Consider the following 21,710-nt stretch of genomic DNA (forward strand, 5'->3'; position numbering starts at 1 on the left):
GGATCGGGCTGGAGGGCGCGCGTTTTAAATATTTGCTTTAGTAAATTGCCGCTGCTCCACAAATTTCGATGCCGATGTATGTCGCTGAAAATAACAGCTGACAGCCCCACCCACCCCCGCAAGATAGCGCAGCATGAGTGACGAGACATTCCTTCTGTGTATCGACCAATCACATGCGCGGATTTTTTGATCCGTAATTATGCATTCTTGCAATCGTTTACGGTGGCTGTGGATATACGTCCTGTGATAGACTTGTTCTTTAAGTCAAATTGTCTCGCCAGGTTGAAAAAGGTTATTTGTCATTCGAATCGAATTGAGTTATCCCGTTTAAGAGTCGAAGAGTTCTCCGATGGTATAGGGTGGCGAAAAACTGCTAACAAACATGGAGGACATACGAACGAAGCAAGAAGAACGCGAGTATTTGCGAAGACTGATTACTGAATGGAACGCTAGCCGTTTGGATATCTTCGAGATTAGCGAGCCCAATGAAGTAAGTTTGTTGTTATGATGCTCACTGGCTTCAAAACAGTGCAGTTTGGTGAATTTTGTATCATTTCCTTGCTCTCTTAAAGATGTTATTCTAGGGTTTGATGTTTGTCTTTACACTGTTAAGTTTTGAGGTGTTTATTTCACAGGAGTTAGAGTACCGCGGCGTGATGCGGTTTTTCTTCCAAGATGCTGGAGCAAAGATGGCCACCAAGTGTATCCGCGTAACTAGCTTGGAAACAGCGGATGATGTAACACGAACGCTAGTGGAGAAATTTCGCCCGGATATGAAAATGCTCACAAATCCAAACTATTCCCTGTATGAAGTTCACCCGAATGGAGGTAAGCTTGGACATCGAGAAGCCTTCCAAATGAGCTCCTTTGCACTGGTTTAGATATCCTTAGTGACGTTGCTCGATTTATTACAGCTTTGGTAGACTTTTGAGATAAATAAAATGCTAATAATTTATTCATTTTTTGATTTACACGAGCGCTTTTTGTCTTTTGGACACTTGGTTTCGCGACCTTGCTACAAATGGTCTTACTTTTCGGTTATGTAAAATCATTCGCACTATTTCAAATTTGCTGGAATCTTGTAGCACCATCTTGTAAGCCAACCCTCTTGTGTTTCTGCAATTGGCGAAGAAAACTTCGAACACAGCTTGGTGGCATTGAACAATTAACGCCCAGTTAAACGTTATGTGTAATTTTTAATACGGACCCGTTCTCGTGATACGAGGAAGGTTAAGTTGTAGATTTCGTCTGTTTCGTCAGTGTCCTGTTTATGCGGCAATTGGCTAAAAAATAATTATCGCCTTAAGGATATCTCACTTCTTTTAAACTCCACATTCATAAGTGCACATTTTTCGTCGTTTTAAATTCAACTCGTTAAAGATCTCTGATCAACTACAGTGTTAAAATTCTCAGTCACTTTATTTCTCGTCTCATATTTCCGTTGAGAAATTTCTGGCATTCTTCACGAAGTCGATCATGTGTTCGAAAACTTTTCACGCTATTCCAGAATTAATCACTGAGATTTTTGGCGGTTATTTTAGATGCTATTAGTTTGAGAGATAGCTTTTCTATATTACAGTGTTGTACGTGTTATTTGTAAGAAGTCGGTGGCGATATTTTTTGTTCAACGCGATCCGGTATTCGCCCCGTATCATCGATAGTGGCCATCTTAGAATTTGAAACAAAAATAGTGATAATAAATATTTAGTTTTTGTTATTTGGCGTACTCCTTCTTTTACTGAACTTTGGAGGGGTCAAAGAATTTTCAAGACACTCAAAAACATATACCAGTAGTTTCCTTGTTGATCTAAATGACCATGGCAAGAAAATATGTACAGTAAACAAGTGGGACTTACAAGTTTGCTGGTGACAATCAGGTACACTCGATAATGCAGACAGTTTGTCTGATGGCACAAAACACACTTGTTTTGTAGTCTTCTTATTGGATTATCCATATTATACTGTATCACTTTCTGAACTGCCCTAAATTTTAAAATTTGATATTGAGGCTTAACCTTTTTAGCCACAAACATAAGAATAATTACTTCAAGGGTCAATTTTGTGCTAATTTGACAAATGTTCTTAATTTGGAGCCCTACACCTGTATGTAACAATTAATTGAAATTCTCATCTGTGCTCATAAATTGATTACTTACAACATTTGGGTACCACTTGTCATTATGTTGAACACTGTTTTTGGATTTGTTGGTTTAATAATAAACTGTCCACCTTCCTTTCATGATGAATTTTATTGCAAGTTACAATAAGATTGTCTTATGATGAGTAGAGTTAATTACTTTTTTTGTTCATCTTGATCTTTAGCCCTATGGTTTGCTCAGGCCATGAAACCTCTGTGTTTATTGACTATTTCTGTCAAAAGAGCTAATAATAATACGAACTTATTTGCAGATTCCAGAAAACTTCAAGATGATGACAGGCCTTTGGCCGTTCAGCTGTTATGGCAAGAGGATGACAGAGAGGGTCGATTTTTGTTGAAAAGTGATTCAGAAGCCCTGGTTGCTACAAACGTTTTTAAGAATGATGAAAATGATCCCGGTCAAAGTTTTAAAAGGAAATTGTCAAAGAGAGAGAAAAAGGAAATGAAAAAGAAGAGAGTGGAGGAAGCCAAAAAAGCTAAATTACTGGGTCCTTCGTCCCCAACTAAATCATCTGACGACTCTGCAATTGCACAAACACTTTACAATGAACTTCCTGAAAGTGGCTTCACTCGGAGTATTTCTAACCCAGAAATTGTCATGAAAATGCGCCGTGAAAGAAAACTGCAACGTAGGCTTCAAGAATTCCAGAACAGTGAAGGAGGTGCTGATAGTGGTGGAACACTTAAAATTTTTGCTGAAACTCTTAAGCCTGAGATTCCATACAAAACTCTCCTTGTTTCAATGCGTGATCCCACTACTCATGTTGTGAAAGAGGCTTTGGAGAAATACCAGCTGGAGAAAGAAAATCCTGAAGAATATTGCCTGGTTATGGTAAATATTCCACCTGGGGGTCCTAATGGCACTAACACACTAGGCAAAGAAAGGCTTGTTCATGATGAAGATCAGCCACTTGCTATTGCTGCTACATGGCCCAAAAACCAGGGTCATGTTGTTTTCCATTTGCGTCGCAGGGCAAACTTGCCCCAATATAGAAAACAAAAGAGAAGGTCAAAATCTCCATCTAGGGTACCCTTGGATAACACGTCACCAGAAAAAACAATCGGTGAAAGACTTGCAAACTCAGGATACCCTGAGCATCTACTGCCTTATTTGAGAGAGGTGGCATCTGATGGTCGTGAGATCAACAGACCCAATATACACCGGCTGCCAATGGAGGTTACAGAGGTTGGCAGTGAGAAATCCATGTTGTCAGGAGGTAGTTGTCTAGAGATTTATGCACCTGAAGTGCTCCCGCGCCATTGCGTGATAACCAACATGGACGGCATTGTTTCTGTTACACCAGCTTCAGGTGACGCAGAAGTTTATGTGGATGGCAAGAGAATTTATGAGTCGACAAAGCTTGATCATGGTAGCATGGTTAAGTTTGGCCGGCTTCACACTTTTAAGTTTGGAGACCCAGCCTTTGAGGAGACTCCTAAACCTAGATCACCAGCTTCTGATGGTGGAAGTCTCAGCAGTGGACATAGTGACTCTGATTTACAGAGAAGAAGAGATCCCAGGTACAGTATTCAGTTACCTTAAATCCTCTGTTAAGCTTCCTGGGGGGCTTATTTTTTCAAGCACTTTTGAGGGGGCGCTTAATAGAGAACGGGGCTTATTTAATTTAGCCAAACACATCAAGGGGAGCAAGGTTTCTCTGGTTCCTGGGCATTATACTGCTTTTTCTAACAATAAGAAAATAGTAATAATTCTCCACTGAGAACTAGAGCGTAAAGTTGAAAAATTTAAAGCACATGAAGTTGGAGGTCATGCAGCTGAAGAAAACAATATGAATTTCCAGCCTGAATAAACCATAACTGATCAGTACATGTTGTTTGTGAAGAGTAAGGATGGAGCGGTGGGGGAGGGGGGGCTTATTAACTTTCCTCCTCTTTAAAGAGAGGGGGTGGGGGCTTTTTTGAGAGGGGGGCTTAACAGAGGATTTACAGTAAATGTATTTTTAAAGGTAACATTTGCCTTAGACTAAAGCATTCTTAATGACTGATCTGTTTCTCTTAAAGAGTTCAAGGCCAAAAATGCTAACTAAAACATGATGAAGACAAAAGTCAGGTTTTATAACTACATATATGCCAACTCTCCCAGATACAGCACAATCTAGCAGTCTTCTGCATGGGTCACCAAATGTGCCGGATAAAATCCCAACTTGCTTTTCTGCATGTACTAAAGTTTGTAATTTTGCATAAATTTCTCCAGAATTGAAAGACGTTTTGATTTTAAAGTACAGATTGTATGTGGTAACTGATTTACTTTATAAGCTTTAATGTTGGACATGGGAGACAATATATATGTTGTTTGGTTTCATTGCTGCATTATTGTTATGTTCATTGTTGTTACTCAGGTCTGGACCAGGAGGAGTAAACAGAGGATATGAACAGAATAAGATGGTCAGAAACAACAGTGAATCAGGCATGTTTGAGACAACATTTGGTGTTGATGGGGAAGTTGAGACTTACACAAATGAGAAACCGGTGAGTGCCTATTGAAAAACATTTCTTTTTGAAACACAGAGAGGCAGGAACTATACTTCACTTGAGCTTCTTGAGCTAACAGATGCATACAATGTTATTGAGAAGAATGCAAGGGTAACTTAGGTTTTACAGTGGAACCTGGTTTATATGGATAAAGAGGGGACATACCATAGTGTCAGTATTAACCGGGTGAGTGTATTAACCGGGCTCTGAGAAAAAATGGCACAGACACGTGTTTTATCGATATGAAGACGAAAGTCGACATTTTCACAAGAAAACTTTGTTTAATTTTCTTAAATGTAACTGTAGCGAGTCCCATCCTAAATAAACCCTATGATCTTTTAATACTAGTATTGCACTAAACTGTCAAGTCAGTGTTCTTAGCTTATTTAACTTAAGAATAAGATATAGGAATCCATAACTTAACTTTGTACTGATGGCTTAAGTTTGTGACTCTATCAGTTGGACTAAATATTAGACAGAACCTTTGAAATTCATCATTTGCTGTTTTTATTTAGGCTTACACTGCAGGTGAGATATTCATTTGTAGGCAGTGCGCAGATGAATAGTGTCCTTAAAGCAGGGTTGATGATGTATGGGAGTTTGTGACTTGGGATACAGAAGAGTGTCCGTTGTCCATTATATCAACTGGTGCCTGTATTAAGCGCAAATTTTAGAAAAAGATATGAGCTTTTTGTAGCTAGGGACAAGTGAAACTGTGTCTTAATTATACGGGTGTTTGTATTCAGCAGGTGTCCATACAGCGGGGTTCCACTGTACTTCTTTAAATTAATTTAATGCAAATACATAGATCTGCCCCTTAGATGTTGGTTTTGATTTCTTAGGGTATTTTCTAATCTCAGTTTGTCCTTGATCTGTAGCCATATGAACGCCAGACACCCCCTGACTCCCCAGATGATGGCATGGGTGACAGGCTTCCAGCTAGGTTGGAGTTCCGAGAATCAGGAGAAGATGCCTTCTTTGCTGCTGTCATTAGTGAGGTCAATGGCGACAGAGTTCATTTTAAGCTTGCGCCAACATATACCCTGTATATGTGCTGCCGTTATCGTACATCACCTGCCTATCGGGAAGAGTTAACGAGTTACCAGCGCAATGACCGACTCAGTCTTACTGTTCAGAAGATTGCCAACATGGTGCGCTCCACAGTTGAGGTAACTTTTTAAAGTTAACTTTTTGAGATGATTTATAATCCTAGTTCTTTTTTACTGACCCTCGCCATGGTAACATCAAAGAAAGGCAAGTATGACAGCTAAAAATTGTCTGATAATATTTCAGTTAAATTCTACTGCAAAATGAAACAAAAAATCTCACCTTTCATACTTTAACGACTGCTACAGAGATGGCATGCTTGACAGGCTCTTTCATGAACTTTCTGGTTTTCGGGCTTCAATTCATTTGAGCTGACCCTGCTGTAGGTAATACCTACATGTATGGATTTTCAGTATAATTTCAGTGTAAAATAGAGTTTCTCTTCCTTTATCTTACCTGCAGGAAAATAGTCAGCTTCCTGGAAGCCTGGCATTTTGGTTGGCAAATTCATCAGAACTTCTACATTTCTTGAAGCAAGATATTGATGTATCACCATGCCTAAAAGACAGCCATCAGATACTAGCTCAGTCAGTTCAAAAGGCATTCAGGCACCTTGTTCAGTGTGTGGAACAAGAACTGCGGACGCTGATGTCGGCATTCCTGGACGTCACAGACGATGCTGATATGGAAGACAGTGATGGTGAGTCCATGATGGATTTAGAGTCTCCAGATAGCATGATAGCAGGTGAACGGAGTTTCAGATATGGACCATCTGGGAGGCCCCTTGGTGGGGATAGCTGGCTTGGTAAGCTAATATTGTAATTCACTTATTCATTCAGGTGGCCTTATATAGCTGAGCTATTCACCTGGCCACCCAGTCCACTCTGTTGTTCATGCAGACTGTGAGTTTGCTGGTGGATGCCACCTCAGACTCCTTGTAATACAATAAATAAACAAATTACCTGTATTTTACCAGTGACAGTGTTTTATGGTGGTCATTAGCATTTGGGGAAATGCTCATCAGTATTCAAAACAAATAATTAATTCAAATGAAACATGAGAAAATTTGATCCATTTTGTTACAGCTCTGATCACCATTAACACCTTGCATCTAGCCAAACAAAAAATAAAAAATGTAAATTTTCTCCCAATATCCATACCAAATCAAATTTTGTAATTTGTAAATTTTCACCCAATATCCATACCAAATCAAGGTAAAAAGGTCATGACAGTTGACAAATGATCACAAATTCTCTCAACTAATTGTTACGGAAATGTATAGAGATCAGTCTGGAGAATTTGTTTGTGGATACTGGGGCTTAAAGAGTTTATAAGAATGGACGGGGAAGTTGAAGTTGAGACTACTGGTATACATGTACCATTCAACAACTTCAGGGTAGGTACATGAAGTAGTTGGTGTAGGGCTTTAAGCCCAGGACATGTTGATCATAAAATTAATGTAGTTGCAAGTAAGTTGAGGAGAATTTGAAATAAAATAAGCTGAAGCAGGAATCTTTCTTTTATAATAATTCTGTTCAAGTAAAATTTCAGCTTTGAAGATTCTTATGTCAGGAACTTTATCTTCACAAATAATACTGTATATTTCAGGTGGACGAAGACGCCATGGCAGGCCAACATTGTCAGACATCCTGTTTACCCTTTCTTCAGCAATGTCCTTGTTACGTCGCTGCAGAGTGAATGCTGCTCTGACCATTCAAGTGTTCTCACAGCTATTCCATTACATTAACATGTGGATATTTAACAAGCTGGTACTGCAACCACAGCTGGGTCTCTGCACCAGGGACTGGGGACACAGGTTGAGAAGGAGACTGGGACGGGTGGAGTCCTGGGCACAGAAACAGGGCCTGGAGCTGGCAGCTGACTCTCACTTATGTCGAGTAGTACAGGTGAGGATTTGGGATCTATCATTCCCATGCTGCACTGCAAATGACATTTAGTAATTGCTCCAGTGAGTTTTAGTGATTTCCGAGCTTGAGAGGTCAGTAAAGCAAAAGGGAATTCCTGTGATGATAAAGCTGGGCCAGTGTTTGAAAAAAAAAAACTTGAATTCCAGCTTACATTTTGCTTGCCTAGTGCAACTTCTTTTCCCACTTTGGTTATGATTTAGTTTGAAGATGACTTACTTGGATCCTTGCCAATTTGGCGAGTGAGCTTGAAAGGTTACTTGCCCAGCAAGAAATCTGCTTGTCCTGGATCACTACCGGTTGGGTCTCTTTCCTTGCCCTGTGGGGGCATGGAGAAAAACTGTGGATGAGAAATCAACTATAAATGGAATGAAGCATTGTTGGATAAACCCAGGGACCACCTTACAGAGTTTGTATAACTGATTTCAGGGGCAGATCCAGGATTTTTCTTTGGAAGGGGTGCACCATCAAGAAATGGTGTAACTGACTGGTGATGGAAACAAAATAATTTTAAAAGTGAATACAAAGAAGAATGCTTTTGACTCAGCAATAACGTGATGTGAACTGCTGAGAATACATACCATACATATCTGCATATTTTGCAGAATGCCAGTTGTCAAGAGCCCTCTCAGGGTGGGGAGGGGGTGCACACACCCCCTCCCCGCACCATCCCCCTAGATCCAACCCTGGATTTGGAATATTTAGTGTACTAGGATTATCATTAGAACTATGGAGCACGGATATGTCAGCACTTCCTTGAATCTCCAGACCGGTTTGATTACCGTATTAAGATACATGTACTAGTATAGCTAGACTATCCAAAAGTAAAGTTTTAAAATGTGTTATAAATTTTTTATTTTAGGCAGCCTATCTGCTCCAGGCTCCTAAGAACTCTCAGAATGATCTCAACTCCATATCATCAGCTTGTTACAAACTCAACTCAGTGCAACTTCGTGCACTTTTAGAAAACTATCGCCCTGCCCCAGATGAGTTGGACATTCCGAGGTAATGTAAAACTTATTATTAAATAAACAGTTCATGACTTCATCATAGTTAGATTACCACTGCAAAATAATTTGTTGTGTTTAATAAACAAGGGTCACCCAAATTGCAAGTTTATGAACTGCTTCAAGAACATAACCTTAAAGGATCTTATCATTCTCACTATGGTTTTTGCATAGTCTTTTTAATTTTTTAGCCATAAAATTGGTGAATGTCCTAAGAGTATACAGAGATTAAGCGTCATGAAAATTATAAAGTTTATTGCATGAAGAATTTGTGTTTTAAATATGACGCTGGGATGTCTTCAAGGCACATACTAAGTTGTTGGGTATTACTTTTTGGTACTACGTGGCATTAATAAACAGAAAGATTACAAACTTTATATTTTGTTCCTTGCTCTTAACATAATTTATACAAGTGGATGCAAGGGAGGACTGATATGTATTTCCTCTTTTACATCAAAGGCTTTGCTTGGATACCTCTTGATATGTATATATGTATTATGATATTTCTCTTTAGGGATTTGATTGACAGTGTTGTGGCTATTGCTGAAAACACAGCAGATGAGCTCATCCGCAACCAAGGGCAAGAAGTGATACTTGAAGAGGACCCTCAACTGCAGCTCCCATTCTTGCTTCCTGAGGATAGGTACTCTTGTGAAGTGATCCGTGGGGTACCCCCTGGTCTGAAGGAGTTTTTGAACCCTCTAGCAGGAATAGGTCAGTTGGTATTATATTTGAAAATGATTATAATTGTTTCATTAACAATGGCATCGCAAAGTGGAGGTGGGTGTCCAGGGGCTTCCACTTTTTATGGCTGGTAAACCCATGCCTTCCAGCCATGAGCCCTCACACCAATGGAACCAGGCACCTGTCACACTGATATATCAGGGGAAAATATAAAGGGGGGGGTGGTGAGGGGTGGGGGAGAAAGAACAATCCAAAAGCTAAATGAAGTGATTAGGTGCCATGAAAGTGTTGTACTAAGCACATGGAGTTGATGCAAGCAAGGGTAACTGCACTTGCGCCACCACACTGAGCGCCGACCAACAACATGAGACAGTGCTCCCTGTTGTTAACTGCCTTAAATTGCATTAACTTCATCAAAACACTGGCACCTGATGAGAAAAAAATATTAATTTTCACCGGCTGTAGCAAATTTTCAACCAATACTCCTTTCTCAGACGTCATCTTGCAGGGAAACCAATGGTAGAGTCCCAAAATGTCAGCTGTTTTCTCAGGTTATTTGAAATGTTGAATTGTGCAGTTCAGCAGATAAGATTGTCCCTTTTGATTGTTTTGTTGTTCACTAATAAGTTGTCTATGTCATTTCAGGTCTTTGCAGACTGACTATTCAGCCATCTTCCTCTGGATTATGGACTGTATATCATATGAGCGACAAAGACACTGGTGAGATATACATATTTAAGTATTTTAATTTCTGTTTAGGCGCCATGACCTACATGGGCTACAATGCAAGTACGTCATCAAATATGAAGCAGGTTCGGCACTTATCAGCAGCAACTTTGCAATTACATGTACATGTTTTGGTTCAATTTTATCCTTGGTTTAAATTTTATTTCCTTTGTTTCAGACTCATTAACATACATTACGGTACCCCAAAACAAAGGAAAATAAAATTTAAACCAATGGTAAAATTGAACCACAACATACACAAGAGAATTCATTACTGTAAAGGTTACGTGCTTGTGGAAAAAGGATATTCTCTTTGTAATGTTTGAGCTTTGCAGTCCAGTTCAGGACAATAATTATTAAGTATACACAACAGGACAGCGGAAAGAAGAGGATGGCAAAACTTTTGTGTGTGACAAACGTGACAGGGCTATCACTTGCATGTCTTGTCGTTATGTGCACTTACATTAATGTTTTTTGGTCTTTGGCAAAAATATCTGCTTAAAGGAAGGTGAAGTTTAGGAGAAAGTTTTTTTTCAAACATAAATATTGTCACGCATGTCACGCAAGGTTTGCCGTCCTGTCCTGTTGCATAAGTTCACTAATAATAAGCAAAGGCTGTAAGTGACTAATTTATAATTTAGAACTGCGTAATCGGTTCATTGGCATTAATTATTCCCCACTACCCCCCCCCCCCCCCCTAAATATAGTAAATGTTGAAGTGACACACTCGATTACCATTGCGTGACAATATTTTTCTTTTTTGTCAGTTGACGGCATGGCCCAGAGGTTACCCCAGGTAAATACTTGCATTAACGTTTTCTTCATTTCTAGTGTGATGAGAATAATGATATAATTTGCACGTGGCTTTTTTTGGAAACCTTAATTTTTAATGTTCAGTTTGTCCTAACTTTCTTCCCAGACTCCTGATATTGTAGACGTCTCTTTCTACAAAGGGCAAGGAGGCATGGGTCTTAGCATTGTTGCAGCAAAGGTAAGATAAATATTTCTCTATTTCTAAGACCAACACTGCTGAAGAGAAAATCAGGAAGAAAAGTTTTTCAGGTGTAATGAGAATGAACGAGTAGCATAGAAAATTTCAAGAACTGGTTTATTGATTTAATGAGTTATTATAATTATGAATTTAAAACATGATCATAGACCAAGTTTTTGCTCAGAAGTAGATGAACTTCTGGGTTGACTCTTGGCCATTAATTTTTGTCAGGGAGTTGATCAGGACAAGCTTGGAATCTACATCAAACAGGTTGTGAAAGACGGACCTGCCGCAAAGGTTAGTTAGACACTTGATGATTCCATTTCCATTAGGCGTATTGCGCATGCGTTGAAAATAGCTGCACCACTTCCATTTCACTTCCATGCACGTGAACAATCAGATGATACGTTACTCTGGCCAATCACAGTAGAGGCAGGTAATCCTGTGAGCCAGTCGGACGTCGAAAACAATCAACCGGTGTGACGGAGAGAAAAGGCGTGCGAGTAAGGTGCTATGTTTATTTAGCTTGTCTTCTGATTGGCTGAGAAAGTGACATGAGAATTTTTTAGCCACCTATATAGCGTCAGGAGACAGACACTAGATTTTTTGGTCATGTTCCAAGACATGAAAAGGTGTAAAAAGAGCTTTCAAAGTTTTCTCTGAAGCGATGGAGATGCTCAGGGAGACCAACAGAGAGTGGCGGTTTTAACGGCCGAGTTAACTTTCGCAAAGACATAGCGCAAAACAGACAATTGTATTGCGCTTCTTTGAGATTTGTCACTCTGAGGAGAGTATGCTATAATGATGGTAAATTATAGCATCGCGTTGTAAAACCAGAGGAATTGTACAATAACATTTGACACTAACACAACCGTTCTTATTCTAAAGTCCACTCAATTCTTGTTATTTGTTGTGTAGGATGGACGCCTGCAAGCTGGTGATCAACTTTTAGCAGTGAATGGTGAGAGTTTAGTAGGCGTCCCACAAGAGAGGTTAGTAGTCTCACGTCTTGGTACATTTTCTGGGTTATGATCTCAAATTCCGGATACAAGAAAGAAGCAACATGTATATAAGTTTTTCTCCAGAAGGTCCTTGGGAAAGTATGTTTCTTCGTAAAGTACAAACTGACAAACTGGTCAATAAGTTCTGAAAAGTTGGTGTTAAGACAGTACAGTGGAACCCCGTCTTATGACCACGTTGTTTATGCGACCACCTCGTTATTACGACCATATTTTTTCGACCCAAACGTAAAAATCACAGAGTCATTTTATTATTATGAAACCCCGTTTATGCGACCACCTTGGTATTACAGTGGAACATCGTTAATGCGACCACTGTTGGGCCATAAAATCCTGGTCGTAATACCAAGGTGGTCGCATAAACGTGGTTTCATAATAATAAAATGACTCTGTGATTTTTACGTTTGGGTCGAAAAAATATGGTCGTAATAACGAGGTGGTCGCATAAACGACGTGGTCGTAAGACGGGGTTCCACTGTACCAGAAAGGAGCTGGGTCATTATTTTTTTATTTCCCTAAATGAACGGGTTATGCTAGTTTGAGCCTTAAAAATTTCTAACAAAATTAAACAATGCGAACACTTCCCCTTCTTAATAAAGTCAAGTTCCTTTTTCTTCAGTATTAAAATGTGGTCTGAAATGTTTAACAGACATCCATAAATTAAGCTTCCTATGCACGCATTCTTTTGTCACCTAGCGCAATAATCTTCTCTATCGTTTGGGAGAATCGTTGGGTGACATACCGAAAGAACGTCAGGGTATTAAAGAAGCTGCCCTTATAACGGCGGTAGTCCAGATTTTACAAATTCTCACAACTTTTTCAATTGGAAATGTGAGCTAAGTAGTAAGGAGAATTTAACGTTTGACATGTGTGTTTCTTGTAGGGCCGCCGAGCTGATGGTGAAATCAGGAGCTACTGTAACTTTGCGGATAGCCAAGCAGGGCGCCATATATCATGGCCTGGCTACCTTGCTCAGTCAGCCATCACCCATGGTTACCAGAGGTATCTTAACAGCATAGGTTCTGTTAACACTCTTTTGTAGAGCCTAATTTTACATACAATTGTCCGAATAATCTCAATCGCCCAAAGCCACAAAACACTGCATGAACGAACATTAGCATCTATTTCACCTTATGTCTCGCATTAAGTTTATCTGGGAGCCCGCCATATAAACTGCCTTTGCAAACTGTTCTGAAGATACGTTTATGGGGAAACTTCCCACCTACCCCTCCCATAAGCCAACATTCACACTTACTTCTCACTTAGGGCAAAATGTTGACTTAGGGGAGGGATAGGTGGGTAATAGTTAAGACTGAAGAAACAGAAGTCGGTTTGCAGAGGTTAGTCATAACACCTTCACTAGTATATGATGTCTAATGCGTATCTTTTGTTTCGAATTATCAGAGCCACAACAGAAACTTGTACCATTGGATAACGAAGATCCTGTTCAATTGTCGCCCACTATCTCGGAACAAGAGATGCAGCGTTCCCCTGGTAGATGGCTGCAAAATGGCCGCGATCAGTCGTTTAACAGGTGGAATGAGGATGACAGAGGTCGACGTTACCAGGATCAGTGGCAGATAGATGAAGAAAGAAGAAGAAGAGGAGCAGAAGATGACAGACGACGGATTGAGGAGCAGAGACGGCAAGTAGAGGAAGAGAGGTTGGAAGAGGAGCGCATTAGAGCGGAGATGGACAGGCGATATCGAGAAGAGGAGGAGAGGAGGCTTGAAGATGAGCGGAGACGGGCTGAAGAACAAAGGCGGGTTGAAGAGGACAAGAGGAGACTGGAGGAGGAGAGGAGACTCGAGGAACAGCGAAGACGCCTCGAAGAACAACGACGGGTGGAGGAAGAACGACGACGTGCCGAAGATGAAAGGAGACGCGCAGAAGAACAGAGGAAGATAGACGAAGAACGCCGGCGCGAAGAAGAGCGGAGAATCGAGGAGCAACGTCTGCGGGAAGAACGACGCCTTGCAGAAGAGCAGCGGAAACTGGACGAAGAACGCCGACGAGAAGAAGAACGAAGATTGAACGAGCAGCGTCGGTTTACCGAAGAAAGGCGTCGACAGGACGTGGAACGTGAACGAGCCCAGGATGCGCTGAAAATTATAGGAGAACAGCAACGACGACAAAAACCGAACATTCAAGTTAAACCCGTCGTGACCCGACCTTCGTACAAAGTCCGCTTCGAGGCTGAAGATCGGCAGAGGTCACCGCTAACCGTGAAAGTCGATGAACCAGAAGTTGTCGCTCAGAGAAAAGACAAGTATTTTGTCGCTGCCTTATCGCCTGGTTCATCATCTCCCAGGAGAGAGTCCCCGAGGGAGGTTTGTATTAACCTTAAAAGCTAATAATATTAGAGATGTGATGCGTTACAGTCGGAGATTTAAACCGACGACGGGGGCGAAAACGTTTCTTTAAACGCGAATTCACGCTGTTTCAAAATTCAACTCTCTTATTTTTTGTCGTTTAATCTGTCAAATGTTGGTGAATTTTTCTTGGTTTAATTCTAAAGGACTGAAAAAAATAAACAATTAGAAAATCGTCTTGTGTTCACGCCCTCCAGAAAACGTGAAAATAGTTCATTTTAGGGTTACAGGTGGAAACGAGGCTGGAGTTGACTTTGTTTTGATGCAACCCTTCCTCCGTATTATGCAAATCATGTTGTTCTTTTGCAAACGAGTATTTTTTTAGTTTAATTTTAATAAGAAAGGAAAGGAGGTTGTATCAAACAAGTTCAACTTCAGTCTCACGTTCACTCAGAGGCTAAGTTACCAAGCCCATAACTATAAAATAATCTATGAGGCACTTGAATTCGTGGTGCGTGTAACGACGGCAAAGAAATGTACAAAAGAATTTGTTGAGCATGTGCAAAGTTCTTGTTTTGCTAATATAAACCTATTGCTTTCTCCTAGGTACCGTTGTCTTCGTCGTTAAGCTCACTTTAAACCTTTTTTGCGTATTGGTTTCATTTACCCAATTCAGACCAATTTATATTCTCGAGGAAATTTGCCTTTTGTCTGTTCATTACGTTCATTACTGATTAGTTATGTACACATATGTATGTAGACAGCGCGACGTTTGAAAGAAAGTGTTCTCTGGGGTAACATCACACGCACGGCAAAGGGAAAACAAAACATACAAGCTAAGAAGGTCTATTATCAGCACTACGATTAATATTAAATCAATGAATTTGGTTTTTCTCCGTAGGACAAATCTCCGGAAGAACCTCCGTCCAGTCCTATCCGAATAGACAGCCGTGACTCGCGCTCAGGCAGATATATCATGATTACTCAGTCCCAGGCTGGTGCTGGTGGCACTCAACCTCTGCGGCCTGGGGAAAACGAGCCAGATCGAAGAGGACGTGATGCAACTGATAACTGGAAACCAAGCGAGAAAGAGGAATTTGCCCGCTGGCAGCGAGAAGAAGCTAAAATTGCCGAGGAGCGGTTACAAAGGGAAGAGAATGTACGTCGCGAACAGGAAGAGCGGGCATGGCGATTCCATTTAGAAAAACAGAGAAGAGATCAGGAGGAGCGCGGAAAAACAGAACGTGAAAGGCAAGAATGGGATCGCACACGTGCGGAGCGTGAGAGACAAGAACGTGAAGGTCCAGAAAGGGATCGCCGAGACAGAGAGCGACAAGAACTTCTTCGCATCGAGCGTGAACGCGCGGAACGTGAGCGAGATGAACGCGAGCGAATTGAAGAGGAGCGAATTATGAACCAGTTGCAAAAGGAGGAGTTGGACGAACAAAAGGAAAGAGAAGATCATTTAAAACAACTGGAAGAAGAACAGTTAAAACAGCGAAATTTGGAGCAAGCTCGATTGAGGGGACTATCTAGAAACAAAGGAAGCAAAGAATTTCTGGATTCCATCGAGGCACTGTCAGCTGATGAAGTTGAACGCGAATTTCAGAGGCGCGTTGAGGAGGATAAGAAAAGGAGGGAATCGGCTGGTGTCAAAGAGGTTGGTAACTTCTTATGAATGCGTGACATTTATTAAGCACAAAGTAAATCTAAGCCCCCGACGGATCCGGGGGGGGGGGGCACTTCCTTAAAAGAGGCTAATGGGGATGTGCCGCTGGATGGGGTCGCATTTTCACAACTGGTGTGACTATAATGGGGTTGCATTATAAGTAGAGTTACTAGAATGGAGTCGCACATCTGATTTTTGGGGTAAGAAAGTTCTTCATATTTATGGATATTTATGGTTAGCAGACGTACCAGAATGTTGCATTGTAGGTGAAAAGTAAAGTGTTCTACCTTCAATTTAAAAAATGGGTCAATTCATCTTAGGATGACCTATTTAAAAGATTGTTAAGGTTAAGATACTTAAATAGAAAGTGACTAAGTTGGGATCGTGAAAATTACATTTGCCCAAAAGTGACTAAGATGGGGCCTATAATTGGCCACAGAACAGACTATAATGAAGAGGGTTCCGAGATGCCAGGGGCATGTACCCAGCAAAAATTAACCCAAGTAACCTTTTCTTGTCTCGTCACGCAACGTGACAAATGAGGTAGGATCACTGCGTGACAAGACAAAAAACCGCTGCCTTAGAGATTACGACGGATACTCCTTCAACTTAATTTCTCTAACGAATAGAAATCAGCCTTTCCAAGTTGCCCGAGAAACGGTTTTATCTCTTTCCTTTGGTGTTCCGAATTGCTGGAATATGTTTTGAGGTATCACAAATGAAATTCGTCCCAAACTCCAAAAACACAGCAATCAAGTCTACGCATACTAGGCAGTGGTTGGTGTATGCGTGAAAAAATAAGATCTTGCATTACAGTTCTTCTGCAGATCACTTTGTGTTAGATGATTGTATATAAGTTTGGCGTACTTGGAAAATATGATAATAGAGATATTTAAACTGAGTCATGTTGACGCCAAACGGTCAACGTGAATTTGTACCGCGTGACCAAGTTTTTCCTTCGCTTGTCGTTTCGTTTACTGTTCATTACTTCTTCTAAAAAATCAGTAGTTTCACGCCATCGCATCCATAAGAATTGTTTTGAGCTGTTTTTATGTGCTGATTTCCTATTTTGAGAATTTCTCAACTAGAATCTTATATTTAACGTTTTTCTTAAAGTGACCCTAAATCTCTCCGTCATTTAGAAAGTTCTTATTATAACTTTTCTTTTTGCCTTGCGTAACAATTTAGATTTTAAATAAATAAATAAAATGAATTTATAGACAGGAGCAAAAACAAGCGTATGCTGAATGTAATGAAATCCCTCCCACTCACTTCTCTTTGTTTGGGTTTGTTAACGCGCAAATCCATGTCCGTTTAGACTGATGAAGTGTGTGTCTGTTACCATAGGAGCGCACCGCGGGAGGTTTGGTGTCTGTAACACGTGTAATGTACCACCCGCCTGACAAAGAGGAGAGAATGGAACGAGGAAGGAAGATTGATCTGTTACTTGATGAAACCATGAAACGGGAGAGAGAGCGAAAAGAGGCCGAGAGAAGACGGCAACAAAAAGATGACGAAGAGGAGCGACAGAGAAGGTGTGTAAAATGAAATGGAAAATGTCGGGAATGAGAGAAAAACAAAAGAGTCCACTTTATATACGTACCTTGTCAAGGCTGGCAATTTCATTTTGTACTTATAACCAATCACACGTCCTTTTTCGCTACGAAAATTGAGAAATTTCTTGTGAATGCCAAAATCACAGTTTCATGTCACATTAACCCTTAAAGCCCTAAGAGTGATCAGCATCAAATTTCTCCTTGTAATATCAATGCTTTGTAAAACTGTTTGATCATGAGAGTTAAGGACATGATCACACAAGATGAATTTGCGTGATATTTTATTAACTTCTCCCCACTACTTCTTGAGGAAATGGATAGCGGCAACAAAGGAGAATTCAAATTTTGATCTTAGGGATTAAAGGGTTAATATGTCGCCCAGGATTTATTACAAACGTTACAATAACAAAAAATGAACTTTTGTACAGCTTGGCCCCCCATAAGAAACCTAGATTTAAGATATACCCGGTAGCACGCTAGGAATTAAATCATTTTAACGATGTCACAACACATTCAAGGTCAAAAGTTTTCGTACAATCAGCGAGATTGTCATTTGATCAATTTGCACAATGTGTATCACTCAATAATGTCTCACGTTTGTCAGATCTGACTATTGTCTGCTTGTTTGACGCTTGTAACTGTCGCGTGCAACCACGCTTACAAAGCCTGCTGTTTTGTGAAAACTGATTCCTAATAAGACCCTGAAGGAAAGGTGGAAAGAATTTGCCTTTTAAATTGTGACGTTGCTTCTCTTTTTCTTGTAGTGAGAGACAACAGCGTCGAATTGAGCAGTTCGAGATGGAGCGCGAGCAACAGAAAGAATCTCAGCGGCGCATCCAGGAGCAACGAGAAAGGGAGCAAGAAGATTGGCTTAGACAGCAGCGAGAAAAGAGAGAGCAACAGAGAATGGAACAGGAGAAACTACGTCTGGAGAAAAAGATGCAAGAGGAAGAGGAACGTAACAAGAAACGGTTAGAGATACAGCAGAGGCGCGATCAAGAAGAGAGACTCCGGCGGGAGTCTCAAAAGCAGAAAGAAGAGCAAGAGCGTCTTCTTGCTGAGGAGCGACGAGAAACTGAAAGGCAGCGAGATTTAGAGCGAAAGAGACAGCTTGAGGAACAGAAAATAATCCAGGAAAAGGAGGAACAATTGCGGAAACAGCAGTTTGAAGATCAGCGGTATCAAGAGGACAGCACGCGGAAGATTTCCACCGAGGATCATGTTAACGAACTCAAGAATCGCGCTACTGCTGATTACGAAAGAAGACGGAAACTGATCGACGAAGAGATAAATCGGCGGCGTTCAGAACCGGTGTCAGTTCTTAAGAATTCTAATTCTGTAAAACCCAAGAAGCAAGTGTCCTTTTCCAATGTGGCGACTGAAATAAGGGAGCCTGCTTCCCCCACGTACGTGGTGGGCACACCGTCCGGTTACACCGCCAGAGTCACACCTGCCCCCAGCGTTAGGTACGTGAACACAAGAGCTCCAAGCGATGCTGGGCCAGATTCCGTTAGGCCACCACCTCCTGATGATGACGACGACGACCTTCCACCGCCTCCCCCACCGCCCCCGCCTCCAGAGGAGTTGTTGGACGACGATAATTTTCCTCCGCCTCCACCAGCCAAATCAGCACAAAGTTTCGAGCGTTTCAACGCCCTCAGCGGCGATAGATCGCGTAGCTTAGGCGGGTACACCTCCCAGATGACGTTTGCACCACAGGGACCTAGGAACACACGGGACTACCCCACACCGTACTCTAGTGCGGCAATTCCGTATCGTCAGCCTCCAATTCCGTCATCTGCGTATCCCAGCTACGTCACGTTACCAAGGAAACCCCGTCCCGTGTCTTACCCAAATGCTTGGGAGATGGATGAACAAGGCCCTCCCCCTGTAAGGTACGGCTCACAGGATAACATTTTGGACGGACCTCAGTCTCGCCCCCAGCCCCAGTATGCTCCGAAGCCAGCGCGGTTGGATAATGACGACTTGAATGGGTCAGAGATCGCTCGCGGGCGCCTGGCGAGGATGTCTTTGACGGACGAGGAGAAATCCGAAAATCAGTTTGTTTCTAAAAAACCTGAGAATCTACACTTCAGGGACAAACTCAAAATGTTTAACAAAGAAAGTCCGGAGGAGAAAATCAGAACATCGCGGTGGCAACAAGGACAGATGGCACAGTTGAATGGAAATATAACTTCTCCTTGATAATACCTAATGATATTCTTGCAACCCGCAGTGTTTTCCCCATATGAACTTCTCACACAGGCAGCATTGCGTCTTGTAATTATGTAAACGTCAGGAACAAAAATTCCAGCGTTTCAGTTGACGCTTTTTGTACCACGATTTCCCTCGATCGCACTGCCATATACGTGGGGCTAAAGCTGATGCCAAATCAACACCGATGGAAAATATTTACTGCTTTAACAATATGACGAGTCACATCAGATAGTGCCTCGCAGGATTTGATGTGAATATTATAATAGGAAACATCTTAATCTGTAATCGGTTTTTTTTTGGTGCGCCTTGTTTTTATTATTGTACAAAACGAAATTTTGCTTTTTTCCTGAGACGAAATTTAGTAAACTCAAGGTAGTAAACAGACCATATTACACTGGATCGCGTTTTCAATATAAAGGCAGATATATCAAATGATTCACCGCTAACCGCTAAAATACTCTCGCAGTAAGTTTCTTTTCTTCAGCAGAAAATTTATTTACGTTTTACGTGAAAAATATTTTAAATGTGACAGCAAGATGTCTAAAGGAACCTGCTTAACAAGCTGTCCGCCGCTTTTTCATTTATTATAGTCAAAATGGTTATAAGAAAGCTGACCTTACCTTGCAGTTATGAAAAAGAATCAAAATTTTTAGTTAGCTCGCTCGCTCTCTCTCTCTCTCTCTCTCTCTCTCTCTCTCTCTCTCTCTCTGTCTCTGTCTCTGTCTCTTTAAAAGTAGTTGGAAAGTAAAGGAATATGTTGTTTTGAATTGTTAGTCATTTTAGTGCAGTAATTAAGTTAAATATACTGAAAGACGAAAAAGGGACTACGCGAAGATATTTTCGATTAAGGAGGAACAAATTCGAAGATTAAACCGATCGATATTGACGCAAACGATATAGACTGACCATTGCGAATCCGTGATGCTCTAAACATTTTATTGCATACTTAAGAGTTGTAACAGAAGTAGCAGAATAATTTTATAGGTGTGTAAATAGAATTTTAACTACGAAATTTTAGTTCATTGAATGTATATATTCTCCGATGGTATGAATTTATATCCGTCGAAAGACAAGGAAAAAAGAGACCACGCGCGCTTACTTCTGATAGTTTGTTATGATATGTTTTCAATACTTTTACGATCGTCAGTAGATACAACATTGCTATAAAATAAACAGTATTTCACTCTAAAAGATCTTGTTGTTTTCTGCTCGCAGAAATTAGGGTGCAAACGGACGCAACATTGTTGGCGAACAACTCCCAACGTTGTTGGATGTTACATATTGTTTCCGTTTGCTTAATCTGTCACATGTTGTTGAGAGTTTTTGTGCAAAGTTTGAAACCGGTCAAACGTTAAGCTACGTGCAACGGACTCAACAACTCCCAACATTGTTGGCCCAACATTATTGGGAGTTGTTGCATCCGTTTGCACACCACTGCCAACACACACGCAACAACTCCCAACATTGCTGGCCCAACAATGTTGGGAGTTGTTGCGTCCGTTCGCACGTAGCTTTAATCCTAACGGCGACGGCGTGAAACTTTCACGTTTTATGGAGAACTTGAACACAAGAAAACGATTTCCTTTTTCCTTTTTTGTGAACTTAGATACATTCCTTTAAAACTCAGCTCCTGAAAAAGTCGTCAACATTTGACAATGAATCATTAAAAAGGGTTGGAATAAGAGCAATTTATTAAAGCGCGAATTCACTTTTTGGGGGGCGTTTTCGCTACCGTCGCTACCAAAGCTGGTGTCCAAGGACAAGATCCGAGTCTCCTTCGCAGCCGCTCGGGCCGGAGTCACGCAATACTCCCCGCCCCCACCAATCTGTTTCAATCCGACATACATTCCTTAAATTCCTTTTCCATTGTTTTGCGGTTTTGTCAACTCGTACCAATGAGCAGCTC

At 41.0% G+C, this 21,710-nt stretch overlaps 1 protein-coding gene across 1 annotated transcript; it reads left to right on the plus strand.

Annotated features, from left to right (window-relative positions):
• The first annotated feature begins 206 nt into the window (after positions 1-206).
• On the plus strand, positions 207-20,995 carry LOC140953612 (uncharacterized). The gene is made up of 19 exons (XM_073403033.1): positions 207-490; positions 636-828; positions 2,410-3,679; positions 4,519-4,648; positions 5,530-5,820; positions 6,161-6,503; positions 7,307-7,605; positions 8,486-8,628; positions 9,145-9,344; positions 9,960-10,034; positions 10,808-10,836; positions 10,960-11,031; positions 11,263-11,328; positions 11,950-12,023; positions 12,934-13,052; positions 13,455-14,380; positions 15,264-16,022; positions 17,379-17,566; positions 18,352-20,995. Exons 1-19 carry the CDS (start codon positions 383-385, stop codon positions 19,790-19,792), a joined length of 6,726 nt encoding a protein of 2,241 aa, XP_073259134.1. The 5' UTR covers positions 207-382; the 3' UTR covers positions 19,793-20,995.
• The last annotated feature ends 715 nt before the right edge of the window (positions 20,996-21,710 follow it).

This window comes from Porites lutea, chromosome 1, assembly GCF_958299795.1.
Source record: "Porites lutea chromosome 1, jaPorLute2.1, whole genome shotgun sequence".
Classification (NCBI taxonomy): domain Eukaryota; kingdom Metazoa; phylum Cnidaria; class Anthozoa; order Scleractinia; family Poritidae; genus Porites; species Porites lutea.

Excerpts from the sequence above, each read along its gene's own strand:
- LOC140953612 (XM_073403033.1), top strand. The coding sequence starts at position 383 with ATGGAGGACATACGAACGAAGCAAGAAGAACGCGAGTATTTGCGAAGA. Across the intron at positions 10,837-10,959 it reads TGGCCCAGAGGTTACCCCAG|ACTCCTGATATTGTAGACGT; the intron begins GTAAATACTTGC and ends CTTTCTTCCCAG. Across the intron at positions 17,567-18,351 it reads GAAGAGGAGCGACAGAGAAG|TGAGAGACAACAGCGTCGAA; the intron begins GTGTGTAAAATG and ends TTTTTCTTGTAG.